The sequence below is a fragment of the Colletes latitarsis genome, chromosome 1, assembly GCF_051014445.1.
Source record: "Colletes latitarsis isolate SP2378_abdomen chromosome 1, iyColLati1, whole genome shotgun sequence".
NCBI lineage: Eukaryota > Metazoa > Arthropoda > Insecta > Hymenoptera > Colletidae > Colletes > Colletes latitarsis.
The window spans coordinates 55,698,789-55,715,614 of NC_135134.1; the positions used below are offsets into that span (position 1 = coordinate 55,698,789).

A 16,826-nucleotide genomic window follows, 5' to 3' on the forward strand; every position below is an offset into this window, starting at 1 on the left:
TTGTCTACATCCGTCTACTTGTCGCTCTTATAGTCGTAGCAAGTTACACGTAACAAGTTGTATTTCTGTACTAGGTTAAGAAATTTCAACTGAGACATTTGAAGTCTAGGAAACTGCTGATCATTCTGAGAACTTTCTGAAGCAACCAGTCTCCATCTGGGTTTTGAACTCGCGGAATTATAAGACGTATGTTCAGGGAAGAGAATATTATAAACATCTTATCACCAGGAGTAATTGATTCTTTTCGAAAGGATAATCCCCCGAATTCTACTTACAAGGGACCATCTCCAATTTTGATGAAACTCCGTTCAGAAGTTATGACGTTTTAAAGATTCGCATGAAAATTCGGGCAGACATTTCTGGCCAGAAATGATATTTTCGGTAAGGAATTTTTTTCTCGAAACTGAGTAGGATTTCGGGGGTATGTCTGTTGACCAAAAATGCTTGCATTTGACCCCTGCAACTAAAAATAATTTTTCCAAGCTGATTTCAACTCCTTAAAATGAATATTAGCAGCCACAAAAAAATACGTGTCTAATAGATTTATGAGAACTACATAATTGCGAAGGTTCATCAAAATTGGAGATTTACACCTCGGGATGGTCCTTTGTTAAACTTGTTCGCGATATATTCCTTCTTATGAATCGAAGATTTCTTTTCGTAGAGGCGCGCTAAATTCAACGCAAGTATAAACGTTTTATCCGCGACGCGGACCGGAATCGATGCACCCGGCAGAAAACGCGTTGAAAATTTTATTCCATTCCTTCATTTCGTCGCTATCGTATCCGGGCCAATTTAAATTCCGCAGGAGACTCGCGCGGAAAGCCTGAAGGACCTAATATAATCCTGGGTACAAGGGGTGGTAGCCAGAACGCCTGGGATCTAACCTGCATACATTTTCCAAATAGGCGCGTTAATGTTAAGAATACCGTACGCGTGTTTTCACGCCGCGAGGGGACAAAAAAAAAGAAGAATATAGGCGTGATGGAAATGTCGGAGGGGTTCGTGGCTAGGAATTCAGACCGGATGTATCATCCTGTACCCTCCATCCGTCGTCAGACAATTTTTCAAACTCCGTTCGCCCCTGATTTTTATCGTCTCCTTTTTCATACGTTACTAACATAACATATTCTTCGAAGACAAGGTATCGTGGAACAGATTGACTACTGTAATCGAGCGGTTCATTCGCAACGTTGAAGTAACCACGCAGTGTGGACAGGGGTGGTTCCTCAGCGTCCTCGAGGGACTCATTAATTCAGTCTCGACTCTTGTGTAACTCGAGATTAAAATAAAATAACGACGCGTGCTTCAAACGTAGCCCATATTAAACATAAATGTCGACGTTTTCAGGTTGGATCAGTTTGACGAAATATTGTCGTCTTTTTCGTGAGTTTACGAAGAATCAAAGGTGAGAAGATGGATGTTTCGGCTCTTTTATAGATCGAACACCGCCGAAGGAAAGAGCTGATTCGAAAGAAATGCGAATTCGGTAATAAGATCAGTTCGCTGAACTCCATTTACCGTGATAGGTTTCGCGTTCGTCGTAATTCGAGAAATTGGATGACGGTGTAAGGTAATTCGAGTGGTCTCGAAGGAACGCCTTTAATTCCGTGTAAATACGCGAACGAACAATTTACAGCTCGGGACGAAACTCGCGATTTGACCGATAATTCCGCGAAGTTATACGCCGCTCGAATTTGCATTGTAAATCGCGATGTCGCCGCTCGGATCGTTTAAGGAACGCCGACAAACTTCGTAATCGTATACAATTCTCGGAGTGGCGCTTTTTCGTTGAATAATTATTAACGCCGTCCCGTTTCCGTGCCCGTTGTCGTCGACGTTCTCCAACACATCCCCCTTAACTCGCGCCGTCGACCGGGTAAAAGTTAAAAGTGGTTGACCCGACCTTATCCTACTCGATCGCTCGACAAACTATGATAATCTAACCATTAGGCATTATCTGGCTTCCCATCTGTTAGGGACAGCTCATTAGTCTAGGACATCCAGTGAATTTACAAAAATGATATGCTAATAAACGTACAAAAATGTTTCGTGGAATTGCATAGGCTGTAATAATAATAGGCTGATGCAATATGTGCGTGTAAAAGTTTTACTATAAAGATCCAAGTGCTCTCCAAACTTTTAAGCGATAGTGTACATAATTGCAGTGCAAGGTCAGGTACGGAACATGCGGTCGCAAACCTAACCTGGTATTATACTTCAAAAACAACATTTGTTTCAATTGCAGAGCAAATTTCAAAGGACATATAACAAATCAATAATTGCAATGTAAAAATAACATACAATCGCACGCAAATCCTTTTAATTGCAAATATGCGACACGCTTGGAGCATTACAGACTCCGAATCGTATTCAGAAAACTAGCTTGCTAACAACAGGATGGACAAATCCTCCTCATCCATCAAACGTGGACTCTGTATACACATCGATGCAAACACTTCAGTCAATTTTCCGTGACCATCGATTCTTCGTTTCGACGTTCCATCACGTTCGGAAACGGCAATAAAGTAGCTCTTATTCGTCACAAATATTTCCCCCCGGGGACGCGTCGGGGATAAAATAAAAACTACAGGTTATCGGGTAAAGAGATAAACATCAAATCCGCGTGACTCCCACTTACCGACACGATCTATGTCTTCTTGCGTATAGTAGTGATGCATCGTTGCTGCTAGGTCGGCTTGCGGTAGCAATTGAATCACTCGGGCGACAGTTTATGGCCGTACGATGATCATCAGGACCAATACAGCGGTCACTTTACTCCGCTATTACTCACTTCCATCTCAAACAGTCGCGAGACCGCCCATTCACCACTTCCTGCACCGTATTGTCCCTACGATCCCCGCCGGTTCCAGATCGTTACGCGCTATCGAGACCTCCTAGCGTTACTTCTTCGAGACACCGTATCGCGAAAAAGTCCACGGAAAAAAAAAAAATAAAAGTACGCCAGACGTCGGACACCGCTAAATTAGTTAGGCGACTTTCGTCAAGTGAAGGGGTCGTTCACCCTCGCGTCCCCACAGTTGATCGTCCACGTTATAAAAGGACTGGCGACGCACCTTGGCCCTTCTGGCGACTAATTTCCGAGCTGGTGGTCGAACAGGACCGATCCATCCGCGCACAGACGGTGACAGGAAGATCGACGAGGCTGTTTATACGCACGTACGTGCGTCGCGGCGCCCCCGCGATGGACGGCCGTGTCTGTGTAAATCGCCAGCCGCACGGCGTTCGTCGTGGTCACGCGCAAGGTTTTAAGGTTATGAGAGTTAGGCGGGGGAGTTCGGCTCTGGATGCTGCACACTCGACTCGCGGGTTTACGGCGGCCAGACGGTCGGTCGTCGGTCGCGTCGCGACGCGTGGCCCGTGGTCGGCGGTCGCGGCTGGCGTTAACCGGCGGATCGATCGACGCGACGCGAATTTTTCCAGCGGCACGGTAGCATCAACAACAATCGAAACGCGGGGCAAAACGACAGGTCCGACAACATTGTGGTGGAACGCTGGTCCGCAAGCCGATTCTGCGCACAGTGTCGATCGCACAGCGGAGAGCCTGACGGCGGCCACGCTACGCAGAGGCTCGACAGTGGCGCCATCCTAGCTGCCACCGGAGCGTCGATCGGGAACACGCCGCCACCCCCGCCGACATCCTGCCCGCCACCTATCGCTGCCTACCGCCACCTACAGCCCCATACCCCGCAAAAATACCCCCGTACCATCCCCTCAGCCAACCCTGAATCCTCCGCGTCGCAAACGTTCACCGGCCTACAACCGCCGCTCGCTCTCTGCCATCCACCCCCGCGCTCCAGCCGACCCGCCGTCGGTGGCTGCGGTATCGATTGGCCCAGTTGTCCCTCGTCAGAACGCGACGCTCGCCTCCAACATCCGAACGCGACACACCGCCTGCCTGCCTTCTGCACCTTCTTCTTCTTCTTCTTCTTCTTCGTTCTCCGAGCTGTCTGGTTGTCGAGCCACCCCGCGAAGCGATGGCGCGAGATGTATTTTAATGCTAGCTCTAGTCGGTTAGGGAAGCTAAACGGGAAGGAGATGAGAGCCGTTGGCTCGTCGAGGGAAAGTTGTTGATGGCTTGCCGCTTCAAGTGGTCACCACTTGGCGGGCGAATCCCGGGAACGAAGACGGGTGGAAAATGATCGCGTGGACGCGTGTACCATTAGGAGTATAAACGAGTAATCTCTTGTTTTTCTCTTTATATACGTGAAATTTCATTTGGACTCGAAACAGACTTTCACGCCATTTCCTAACGCGGCATCTTGACTAATTGTTTATCAGTTTTGTGGATAAGTTGCTTAATATTTACTCCAAAGCAAAATCTCTGTTCCTTGTATACCGCAATGATTTCTATATGTCGTGATCGGATCGAAATAAGCTCCTGTCATTACGCAATTGGGTTATCTCGAAATCGTCAGATAATGTGCCCTTATATGTTTGATAATGTACAGATCCGCATGATCAATAGCGTCTATGTCTTAGGTGTGATCTACGATAATCATTTGTCTTCCTCTCAATACATCATTAGCCCCAGAACGACTTCTGAGGTCATTCAAGACACCAAAATTTATTACACTATTTACTTGAAAATGCGAGCATCGCATAATTAACATAATAATTAACATCGAAATTAACGTTGCTACGATGTGGAATCTATATTAATATTCCATGCGGTTAGAAAACATTATATATTATTTAATGAATTCTCGATGGTTAAAATATTGATGATGTACAAATTTATAAAGCTAAATACTGATTGCGGATAATAAATGACGAACGGAGTTGAAAACCTGGCGCTATTAAGGTATCTCCGAATTTCGAATCCAGAGTTTCTGAAATTCCCCAGGAAATTGTGCTAATCTTCTCGCCATCTATTCTCAACTGTCAAAATTATCTACTTTTCTCGAAAATTCCCTGCAAAGTGGAGTTGCAGGATGAGTTAGAATGGATACCTAACTTTCGTCCCGTTTCGCTCCAACTAGTCGGGGCTATCTTAACAAAAAGTCTCCTAGTTGTTGAATTGGTAAAGGCGAATCAATTGCATGGTCCGCGCTGTCTCTGGACTCCAATTCCTATCCGAGGACGCTCAAAGAACTTGCTCATGGAAGGACAGTTACTAAACTGCAGGATCTCAATTGTAGACGGTTGTTACGCAATTCGGAATACTGCAAGAACTTTCGATCATGCTCGGAAATCCACCGGGCGACGTTCCCCCCTCCTTGGAGGGTCTTCTGCGAACGTTGACGTATAATTTCGAAAGGACGAACTCGAAAGGATGGACCAAACTATCCTTACGATTGATCGAACGCTTTTGTAGGGCTTAACTAAATATTTCTGAGCTTGTTTTCATCGGCGTGCTATAGAAAAACCCTCTACTTTTGAGTTCTGTAATAACAAGGATTATAGAAATATAGCTAGATAGTTTTATTTAAGGAAAAACTAAATTACTGATCGACCTCTGCGCGCAAGAATAACGTGTTTGTTTATGTTTACTCGATTGGACAACTCTCGTTTCCCGAGGGCGTTGACCTCAAAGTTGAATTACTCCGAGGCACAGAAAGAGAGGGCAACGGGGTTGCAAAACTGCCAAGATCCGAACCCTCGAGGCTCCAGGTTCGTAATCCTAGGTGGCCAAGTATTCCAACGCCCGAAGCGTTGTCTGCAGGAGAACACGCCCGGTTCTAGAGCACGATGTCTCAACGCGTGAACTTTCCTTGAAAATGTTTGGCCTTATTCCATCCGAAGACGGAACACGCAACCGGTTCAGCCCTTTGGGCTAGTTATTAATATACAGCAGTTTCCGCCACCGAGCAACGAGGTTGATGCCATCGGTTTGCTCAGAAGCAGGGGCTGCTAGAGATTTTTGTCTCGAATCGGTCGATGAGGACCTTGACCCTTCAAAACCAGGATTCCGTGGATCAAAATATGCCTTGTTTTCGCTTTAAAATCTCACTCTGGATTTCTTCCGGGTGCTAACAGACTCGCGAAGGGAATTTTTCCAAAAAGATCCTCCAATTTCCCGCTGGCTCGGCGTTTTCTCCCTAACGCGCGGTCGGCTCACCCTTTTTGCGCGAGAGGTCATAAGGAGGGAAGCGACCTCTGCGGGAACACGGGAATACGGGGCAATGGTAGCCGGCGATCGTGACTAGAGCGAGCCAGAAAACAGGAGGGCGCATAAACGACAAAGGACCCTGGCATTATTATGTGCCGGGGCTGAATGCATGACAATGCCAAGCGAGATTCTCTCTCCTAGTCCGTTTCTCTCTTTCTCTTATTCTCGCCCGGTTACGTCTTTGTCCCCCGGTTATTCCCGCGGGCGCCGCTCAAGCACCGTTGCGGGACCACCGCTTCACAATGCTACGCTAACAAGGTCAGCAATTAATGAATCGCTGGAAATGCGTCGCCATAAAAATACGGGAAATCTATGGGGACCGATGTATTATTAATGAACTGACCTACACGCCCCCACCGCGAGCAAAGACCTTCCTTTTCCCTCTCTATTTCCGGGGTGAATCACGATTCGAGAAGACAAACACAATTTTCTTTCGGTTCAAAGCAAACGTCCTTGTCTCTTTTCATAGTTACTCTCAATTTTGACTTGCTGACATTCCTTATTGCTGAGGTTTTCTCATCTTTAATCATAATTTCGACCACGAGGTGGATACCTGAGTTCAAACAACGACGATGTATTTAAGGCAGAATCTCTTGGTATAGCTTTAATGAAAAATCTAGTAGCGGAAAATTGTTCACCATCGTGAACAGATATTAAAAAGTTGAATCATTCTACCCTCTATCGACGAAGAATGACTCAGCTTGATCTACGTTTGTTTTAAAAATGGTGGTTGTAAATTGAGGAGCGCCAGCTTCGTTCTGGGCGTTCGCCAATTTTTTGAAGACAGCCGCTAGATTTCGCGGCCGATATCTCGCCTTCTTTCGCTCGTCATGGAAAATGGCGGCCCGGTATCGTTGCAATTTATCGCCAGGAACCTCTGTCCGAAGCACGATCGGACAGGGTAGAAACGTTTCGGCGAAAACGAACTGGAAAATTGAAACGAAAGAAAGTAACCTTTTTCCCTCCATAGGTTGAACGATTCCCCTTGTTAAACAATAGTATCGAGGCGTATTTGCAACGTGCTAGCTACGCATTTACATGTTGGCGAGTTCCCTTTGTCGACGAAACGGAAATTGTTAAATTCGTACGCGCGTTTGATACTTCTTGTTGAGAGGAAAGTTTCCGTTCATTCTCTTTATGAAAACCCGCTCGAATATTTTGGAACTGCTGGAAAATAGCCTTTGAAGATAGCACTCGTGTACCGTAAAAATGGAACTTTTCAAAAAATCGGCGAAACTCAGATTTAACGAACTGCTACTTTCGTCCAGTTACCATAAAAAAAGTGTGTATTTTCGTTAACGTGCTACGGAATAATTTCGACAATATCCGATCAATCAATCTCAATGGTCATTTAATTGCGAAACGAGGACAACTCAATGGCAGAAATCCAGGCTTCAGAGAAACGTGGCGCGCATTTCAGATACAGATAGCGTAAAGGACAACAGCGAATGGTTACGGTAAACGGTTGTTCTATACAGGGTGTCTCGCGAAGACGGGATTGTATCGTCTAAGAGGTTTGAAACAGGAGAATTCAAAATAGTTTTCGTTTGAAGGGCCCTTCGTGTCCTTTTAAAACGCTAAATTGCTCGCCCACGCCAGTAACGATCTCGTTCAACTAATAACTCATCTACAGAAAATCTTTACATCGTTGCGAGGAATGAAAAACTGCGGTTATCGGCGGACCATAAAATACAGAGTCGTATCAAAAAAAAAAAAAACAAGCGGAGTTGCACTTTGGAATAACGTGCACATACATTGCCAGATAACAGGAACAAAGGAAGTTGAAGCATCGAGAGCCATTCCATCCTGTCTTATCACGTATTTTCCTATCTTTAATCGTTCGAATGATACGGTTCTGTCCCAATTCCGTGGGACAGTCGCGATATGTTTCGATACCTCCATCGATAGCATCGTTTTCTCCCATCCGTGTTTGCGCGTTCAGGGCTGATTCGCGATACGAACGGGCGATTCCGAAGATGTTTGAATGATGAATCCAATATCACCGTGGGCTGCAAAGCGGCAGACGCGAAATAGACCCCCGGGACGGAAACCGTTTCCCTAAAACGGGCCAATGAGCCGTCCCTGTCCAACATACATCAGGGACTTTGGTGTTCCAGTGTGCGTCCCGTGTCTATGGGTCTATGCACGCGCACGTTCCCACTCCCCCGGCAATGCATCATACGTTACAGATTGGTTTTTAGGTAAAAGAACAGCTCTGTAATAGTGTGGACATTTGACGTCGCCGAGAGAAATGGTTGGAAAATAACGAAAGTAAAACGGCGGCCATTCATCGTCACGTACCCGCGTTCGTTCGCGCGATTACTTTTTTTTTTTTACCGCGCAGGGGCGATTCGTGCTTTTATGATCTCGTTTAAATTACACGGAACGCGAGTCCGGTCGACTGAAAACATTACTTTGGAAAATTGAGGGACGCGAGCTCGGAGTTTGCGAGTTGGTCGAGTGACTCGCGAAATTGATCGCACGGTAACATCGTTCCAAGCTTTTTTAGAACAGTTGAACCTGACGTAAATCAACTTTGTTTGTTTACATCTATCCTTAATATGCATAATGGAAAAATAAAAGAACCTCAAACATTTTTCAACCTCTAGAGCACGATTTTCGACCTGAAACGATAGGGTTACATCGTTCTGCCTACTTTTCGGTTGCTCCCAGAGCAGTTATGCCACAGAAAAGGTACATAATACGATAACTATTGCATCGCAGAATCCGCAGCGGGCGGTCTCGACGCCGTTTAAAAATCATGTCGTCGCGTTAAAGCGTGGAATTTCGTCCGCGGGAATCCGCGCGCAATTAACGGATAATTCGGTGTTGAAGGCGAACGTTGGCGCATTCCTTCGGCGCCCTAATGTTTGCAAAGATATACATCCGGCGAAAGTAAACCGCCGCCGACGGATTCCTCGAACATCGCGGGCCCACTAATTACAAGGGACGCTAAATTACATAACTTTCGCGTGGCTGTATGTTCTAATTTGGCGCGATCGTTAAAGGTCGGTCCGCGCGCGTCGGTTTATGCATATTCATCGGGCATTTTTTAACGAGTCCCGCGACCGAATCCAGAAGAAACCACTTGATTTATTCTACCTGCCATCTCCCCCCACCCCCATGTCCCGTCGCTCCTCCACTCTCGCCACCCCCTAATCATCGTTTTGCAAATTAATGGCGGTCGGCATCGCGTCGTTTCGCGGTTGATCGTGGCATCGCGGCGCGAATATAATGCACCTATACGGCATCTCCAATTAACGTGAATGACATCGTTGCATTCCAATAGACACAAATAAACGTGGAACGGCACGGACACCGGCCTCGGCGATCGCGCGCGCACGTAAGCGTTTCTCGTTATTATACAACCACTCGACTATCGTATAATTGCCTTCGTGTACTTCGTACACTTCGTTATCTACGACTCACCGTTGCTAATTATCTCTCCTGCTTTTAACCGACCCCTTCCCTTCTTTTGCCGCGTCTCTTTCTCCCGTTCCGTGCACGCGCGTTTCCGTCTTTGTCCGTCTCCTTTCCGTAGACGCCGTCCGAGAGTCGACCGGCTTCTTGCCCTCCGCGTTCTAGGGCAACGTCGTTTCCAACTCGAACCCCTTCTGGAAAAAGTTAATCCCCTAACTTTCAAGTGGCCAAGTAACGCAGACCACTCCGACCGAGGATGCACAGCGTCGATTTCGCAAAAGTCTGTTTCAGAGGTTAGGTATTCCGGGCAGAGAAAGTAACTTCTAATCAGTCTTTGCAAGGAAACATTACTCGACGATGAGCATTGCTTGGTATCGAAATTTTACTTCCATTTAGCGTTTATCTATTCGATCAGAGTTTGCCCGACTCTGGACTTACCATCGACCTAAATTCTCCTTCGTAAATCCTGTACCTATCACAAAATCCGCGAACGAAGACCGCGAGTTACAATAACCTCGAACGCGGGTGTGAGACGACTGTAGGGGGCGCGCGCATGCAAGAAAAGACGCGCGTAACTGGCGCTGCGCGCGCTGTGAGTGAAATTACCGGCAGAGTCGCGTGGCGAGATGGACGGCTGATTAGATCAACGATTCGAAACTTCACGACGCGTCGCGGTTATTCGATTTCGCCGACTCTGGAAAGCTTTCGTCGGCGGGAGTGGAGCTTACCAGGACCGACCACTGACGAGAAGTTCTCTCCTGGACGGATAGACATAGAAGGAAGGGTGTGCGAGACACGGGATTCGCGAGGAGAACGGTTGCAGCCACGACGAAACGAAGAGAGCACAGCGACGAGAGCGCACCCACCGAATCACAAATGAGTTGCGAGACTCGATTAAGCATCTTCCGGATGCATTATTAAGGGTACCGGCTAAAGGGTGCGGTGAAGAGGAGTCGTGGGACGGGGAGAGAGAAAGAGAGTGGACGAGCCAGAGGGTTGAACGGAGCGGTTCCAAGGGATAGAGGCAGAGGAGCGGCAACTAATGGGTTGTAACTAGTGTGTGCAGCGGATTATACCTTCTCGGTCAAGCCGCTACAAGCCACCGCACGGAGGAGCTCGAGTGGCTGCCGGCTGCGAGCGAGAAAGCGAACTCGGATGCTCCTGGAGCGAAAAAGAGAGACGGAGGATGCAGTCGAGGGAGAGGCTTAACCCGAGACTTTATGAATGCCCCGACGCGGCGCAAGAGTTCAGGTAAGATAAGGGCTTTCCGCACCCTCTTTCGTCCCAGTCACCTAGCCAACCACCGTCAGACAGGTTTCCTCTTCTCTTCCGGCGTACCGAAAATGCGTCGTCCCCTTTTACAACCCCCCTTGCGAAATCCAGTCAACGATTTTCCGGGCACGCAGGCAACCGGTGTCCTCTAGCTATCGTGCAGCTTTTCACCGCTTAACGTCAGATTTAGCTAACTTCTGCCCCCGAATAAAATAAAACTAGGTTAAGGGAAGCATCGATCAAGCATTTTTAAGGACTTTATTCGAAATTTATGTTTCTACGATAGAAAAGGGATCAGTTAATTAATATAAGGTAGGATAAGAGTACCTAACATGGCTACCCAGTTTCATCGACAGCCGTGACTCTGTCTTTTCCTCGGGGTTGTCGTCTCGAGTAACTTTTATCGCAAGGCCGTTCGCGTTTATAAGCGCGAATAAGGATCGAACGAGGTCCTTGCGCGTTATGAAATTGAAATCCCACCTTTACCGTGCTCGAAGCGTGGCACCCTTCCCTCTCGGGCTGACCTGTCGCCTCGGTTATGGGTGCTTCCGCGCGAAATGGCGACGATCGGACGGTCTACGAGACGTTTTACGCTTCTTAGCTGAGGTATTTGGACCTGGCTGGCCCAAACTGGCCGCGCCGTATAGGGTTTTTTGTTTCGCGCTGCTCGAACTTCCCGGGAGACGTAAAACGACGCGAAACGCGGCACCGGTCGTTTCCACTTCTTCTTCGACCTGGTCGTCTCGTGACCTCGCTTTTACAGAGAGATCAACGAACGGCGTTACACCCTGCGATACATCGTCCTTAGATTTTACGGGTCGCGCTTAAAAATACCGATGAATTTTTTATTTTCGTATCAACCCTCGGAGCACCGACGGTCAGGCGGTCGTTTTCCAGCGAGAAACAACTTTCGGTTAATGATTTGTTTCCGTAGAAAGCATCGGGATAACTGGCTGTCGCTGATAGATTTTACAGGGCAGCCAGTGCTTCCTGGCCAAGAGCGCGAATCGTCGTGGAAAAGGGGAGGAATGGAATTCGTTTAAAAATCTGTTAAAGCGAATATTATTTAAATCCGGCGTGGTAACAGGAATATCGTGTGAACGATTACCTCGGCGAGCGAGGAACACCGCGGGGTGGCGGCTACCCTCCGCCGCCGTTACTATCGCAGCCGACGCCTACCAGCGGCACCACCACCAACGGCCGGGATGCCGCCGCCGCCGCCACCAGCAACGCCATCAACGCCACCGCCACCATCGGTAGCAACCCCATCGTCGCGACCACCGCCACCGCTACCACCGTAGCCGGTGGATAACCTCCGCTAGTAATATTATTTCAGGTATGCGAACCAGCAAGGGCGTGCCTGTATTAACCCTTTCCCTGTTCCATTCCTCGAAACTGGTTCTACACCCCCAAAATTCGAAAACATTTCAAGGGAATAATACCACTCATTTTCAAGACAAAATTTGTATTGATATCGTTAGGTGATGATATATTTTTGAACTCAACGTACAAAGGTCTTACCCTGATTTTTCTTTTTTGGACATACAACCGGAACGGGTTAATACGTCGGTGGCACGCGTGTGCGTATTTATTTCACCCCCGTTCAGCGTCCAAGCGTCTCGGTGTCTGCGTGTCGGCTATCTGTAGAGCACGCGAGCGCGCAATCGGCCGCCATAAAGAGAGATAGCGACCGAGGGAATATCTGCGAAACGCTCTCCAGGCTGACGCTTTTATTCCCGGTCGCCCAGCGTCGTCAGCGCTCGATTCGCGCGGGCGGTTATCTAGCAGCTAGCTGTTCGCTGTATCTGTCCGTGGTTCAAATGCACCGCGTCGTTACGAGTGTTGGAACGGTGACCCGCACCCTGCCAGCGTCCCGATGCCGGTTCTCGATGCTTGTTTACGTTTTCCCGGCTGCAGATTGCCGCGTCGTTACGACCCGCTTGACGCACGGCCCCGTTTCCGATGCACCTTGCGATCAGTTACTCTCGAGGAACGATTTCGTGCTGGGTCCATGGATTTATCTCGCCTTTTAGACTAGGTATCGCAAGGAACTCGAGTCTCTGTCCTCGATGGTGCACGCAAACGTAAGCAAGTATGGATTAGTATCTGGGAGATACTCCATTTAAGAAGGAGTTACAGTAGCTCATTTTGTGCTCGAGAAGTAGCGTCCCATATATATTAGGATAAGAAGGCGTTGCAAAGATGGTGTTATAATCTGTAACGGATTAGGGCCCGCATTAATTCCAAGGGCAAACATCTGGGTTCGCTACAGTGGGTTGTTTCGGAAGGAAGTTTGCGAGTTTAGTGTTTGAACTTGCTGTTGATTCGCGCTAACTCTTTTAGACGTTTACGATTCGTACCCATTATGGTATTTAGGGGTTACTAAAATGGGAATCAGGTTTGTTAGGGAGTTCTTTAGATAGGGTTATCGAAGGAGCAGCTGGTGAGATCTTAGGGATAAAGTCTGGGCCTATGGAAACTGTTGACTCAACAAGAGCTGTCTTATCTTCGAGCCCCTTTAGTATCAAGGGAATGATCATCGATTAAGGGCTACCGTCGTAAGTACCTTTTGTGTAACGTGGGCTCGAAAAGGGAGAGCTCGTTGGAAAATGTGAATAGGAAGTGGATAATGGTCTCGACGGACGGTAATCCTGGGTCATCTCGTGAAGAATTTCCATGTGATACAGAAGATTGCTAAACCGATGTTAAGTCTCCGATTTCGATTGCAAATGGCTAACTCGTAGGGGTTGTGGAAGACTTTTTACCTCGATCTTCGACAGCTGCGAGCCAATCTTTTTTACCTTGGACGAGCAATAAACTGTCCACCACCTTGTGCGATACAAAGGGGGGGGGGGAGGTAGAAAAAAGTTTCCCCCGCGAAAGGTTAACAGAAACGTTAGCAGAAAGCGCAATCGATGTCGCACGCGCGTCACAACCCTTCGGACAAAAGGGTACGGAAAGTGGCGACGACGTTTCGGACACCGGACGCGATGTTATCTCCTGCTCGCGAGAATTACTTCGCGCCTCGCCGCGCCAGCCTTTATGTCCGCAATATCGACGCGTGTTACGCGGTCCGATCGTTGCCGACCGATAACGATATTCCGTCGAATGTGCCTTGGACCCCTCGACCCGTGGAGAAAAAGAGGGTAGACGGGGGCATGCGAGAGCCGTCACGTGCGCTTCCGGGGGTGAGTCGAAATCTTGATCGCGTCACATCGTCGACGTGTCGGGCCGCGTGTTATTCACGGTGACAGTTATGCAGCGGAGATGTTCCCGTGATTACGCCGTTGCGAGGATAAATCTTCCGACAGGGTGCGCGACTTCTGGCTGCTAGCATGAATCCGAACACGGATCGCTGACCCCGTCCGTAAAACGCGAACCGACGTCGCCGCGCCAGAAAACACGTCGTGGATCTTCCCCCGCTCGATAGTATTTTCATCCCCTCATTTATTAACCCCAGAAAGGTGCGAAGTTTGTCGGGCCTCGTGAACCCGGAGAACTGTGCACCAGCTAGGTACGGTCGCGCCCGCTTTAGTGAAAGTGTACGGCTTACGCAGGGAGGTGTGTGACAAAGGGAGCATTTGGTAAATGGTTGTGCGTTCGATATTCGCGGAACAGAATCTGCGTAGATTCTCAACGCAGAACGAGCGCGCGATAATCGAACAGATTCGAAAAAACGATCGCAGCAGCGTACAAATGTTCAGGAACACGGTTCGTGATCGCGGCGAGGCAATTTGGAAGAATGTGGACACGTTTGCCATAACCGTACCGGATGTGTCCGGACATATGGTATGCGCGCGATTAAGTTGGGGTTGCCGAGCGTTCTTCGGACTGCGTTGGCTCTCGAAATGTTTGCTTCCCTCGTATATTTGAGGCTTTCCCGTATCGACGCCACGCTCGCGTCGATAATATTTCGTCGAGTTTAATAACACTGAGATTTCGAGCTGTCATTTCCTGTGCGAAGATCCGAGATTAAACGCTTGTCCCGAATACCACGCGACGAAACGAAATAAAAATCTTTAGCCATCGGTTCTTCTTTTACAAACGACGGAATAATTTATACAAACGATCAAACTATACAGAAATAACTCGGGGTTAAATCAATTTTCGATAATGGTTCTACTCGCCAAGTTTACCTAGTAGAATAAAACGATCTTTCGTGTTTGTTTTATTCTCTACTAACATGGAAACCTCGGATCGATCTAAATTGTTTGGGTTAGTTTTTTTTTCATTCTTTCGGATCGTTGGAAACGTTCCTTTGCTCGCAATTTCGGCTCCGTTTGTTCCCTTTCTGTGTCTAAAATATCGCTAGATTTTCCTACGGAATAAAAATTGATGGTCGTAATTTCCATCGACGTCGATGTATCCCCAAGGTCGGCCTTGGGACGCATACAGTCGTATGCAAACACACGCGGTAGGAAATGACACGAACTGGCTGACTGTAACTCTTCGTTGACCTCATCCTATCCACCCTCATCCCTGTGGCCCTTTGCCGATGGGTCCTCACCCTCCCCCGTCCGCCTTCTCAGGCCACCAAGATCAATACACGCACTCTGCTCTCGCTTCGCATGACTTCGTATGGATTCTTCATTCACCGTCTCCTGTTTTGTATTCCGAAGGCCTTCGGTGCGCTGTTTTCTTGGTCATTTATCGCGCGTTATACACGTCGCCATGAATATCTAATAGATTCCCTCCATCCCTTTCTTCTGTTCCGTTACTTTTGCATCCGAGTCTCCAAACTGTATCAAGAGTCTGTTCTTGTCATTTTACACGGACGACGAATCTATTTTTCACATTACTCTTTTTTCTGTCGGCTCGTTGTACGTTTCTGATTGCGTTCTCATGGCTTCTAACTTCGAGTTACAAGGGACACGACTGACTGAATTTCCATCCAAAGTACAGTCAGGCGTTTTTAGTGTTCAAGGTACGACGATAGTAATATACGTAATTCAATTTATAAATTTAGTGGTAACTCGAGTTGTATTTAGAAGACAGAAATATATCGTTTTAACATTAACGACCGAGTTCCCCGTCTCGGTTTCAGTTCCCTGAAGGATTAATGCGCAGTCTGCGCGCGACCAGCGACAGAATTGGCAGCTGGACCGTTCCGTAATTAGCGTTGCATACAACGACGACGATTATCGCAAATATCGTCCGAACGACGTCAGCGGCGTTATTACCAGGCATCAAGTTAAATATGCACGATACACAATACGCGGGCCAATAGTTCCGTTAAATTTTCAAAACCCAACGAACGCGATCCAGGCGAACGGTGGCTTGCTGGAAATGGGTCAGTGTATAAATTTCGGACGATATTTCGTTAAATTTTACAGCGGAATAACGGTGTTAGCGATATCCGATCGAACCGTGCCAGAACACACGACTCGAACTGTGATACGAGCTCAGGATATCTTGTCAAACTCGTTTGCTGAACAATAATAATAGGATATTAAAACTCTTCACCCGTTAAGGGCTAAGGTAATCGACATCTCGAGCACGTAACTCAAGCAACAGCGGTTCTGATTCGCTAACCGGTTAAAGAGAAAGGGGGTGGGGGCTGTTATTCGACGGGGTAAGCCGAGCATAGTCGAATAAAATAGTGCGTCGGCGGAGGAAACCATCTCGCGAGATATCCGGAAAGACAGCAATATGCACGTCGGATGAAGTAAGGGGGTTGTAAAATTCTGCTGCGCTCTGCAACTTCCGGGCCGCATTTGATGCCGGGGCTGCAGCCAGCACTTGTCGAATTCAGTGTTATGAGGTGGAAAACAGCTTTTAAAAATAGCCGAATAACGTGTTTCCGATGCGCATTTACGTACGTGTAGTAACTTCGATCCGATTATCCCCACACATACACACACACACATACCTTCGCGCACATATTTCTTCGGAGTACCGTGCCGCGCGAGAGGTGGCAGTATAAATTTTCTAATGCTATCTCCATAATTCTGTCTCCATTCCCGCGAACGTCGTCGCGGGAAAATACGACGGTCGAAACGTT

General features: G+C 47.8%; 1 protein-coding gene across 12 annotated transcripts in view; it reads right to left on the reverse strand.

Annotated features, from left to right (window-relative positions):
• Positions 1-16,826, reverse strand: part of Ten-a (Teneurin-a transmembrane protein) — a 594,721-nt gene that overhangs the window by 225,455 nt on the left and 352,440 nt on the right. The window contains exon 1 of one of the 12 annotated variants that reach the window (XM_076772685.1): positions 2,642-3,173. The exons of the other annotated variants lie outside the window; for them this stretch is intronic. Within the exon in view, the coding sequence (XP_076628800.1) occupies positions 2,642-2,681 (40 nt within the window). The 5' untranslated portion in view covers positions 2,682-3,173. Of the gene's footprint in view, positions 1-2,641; positions 3,174-16,826 lie in introns of those variants that run through there. 12 annotated transcript variants of the gene reach the window in all.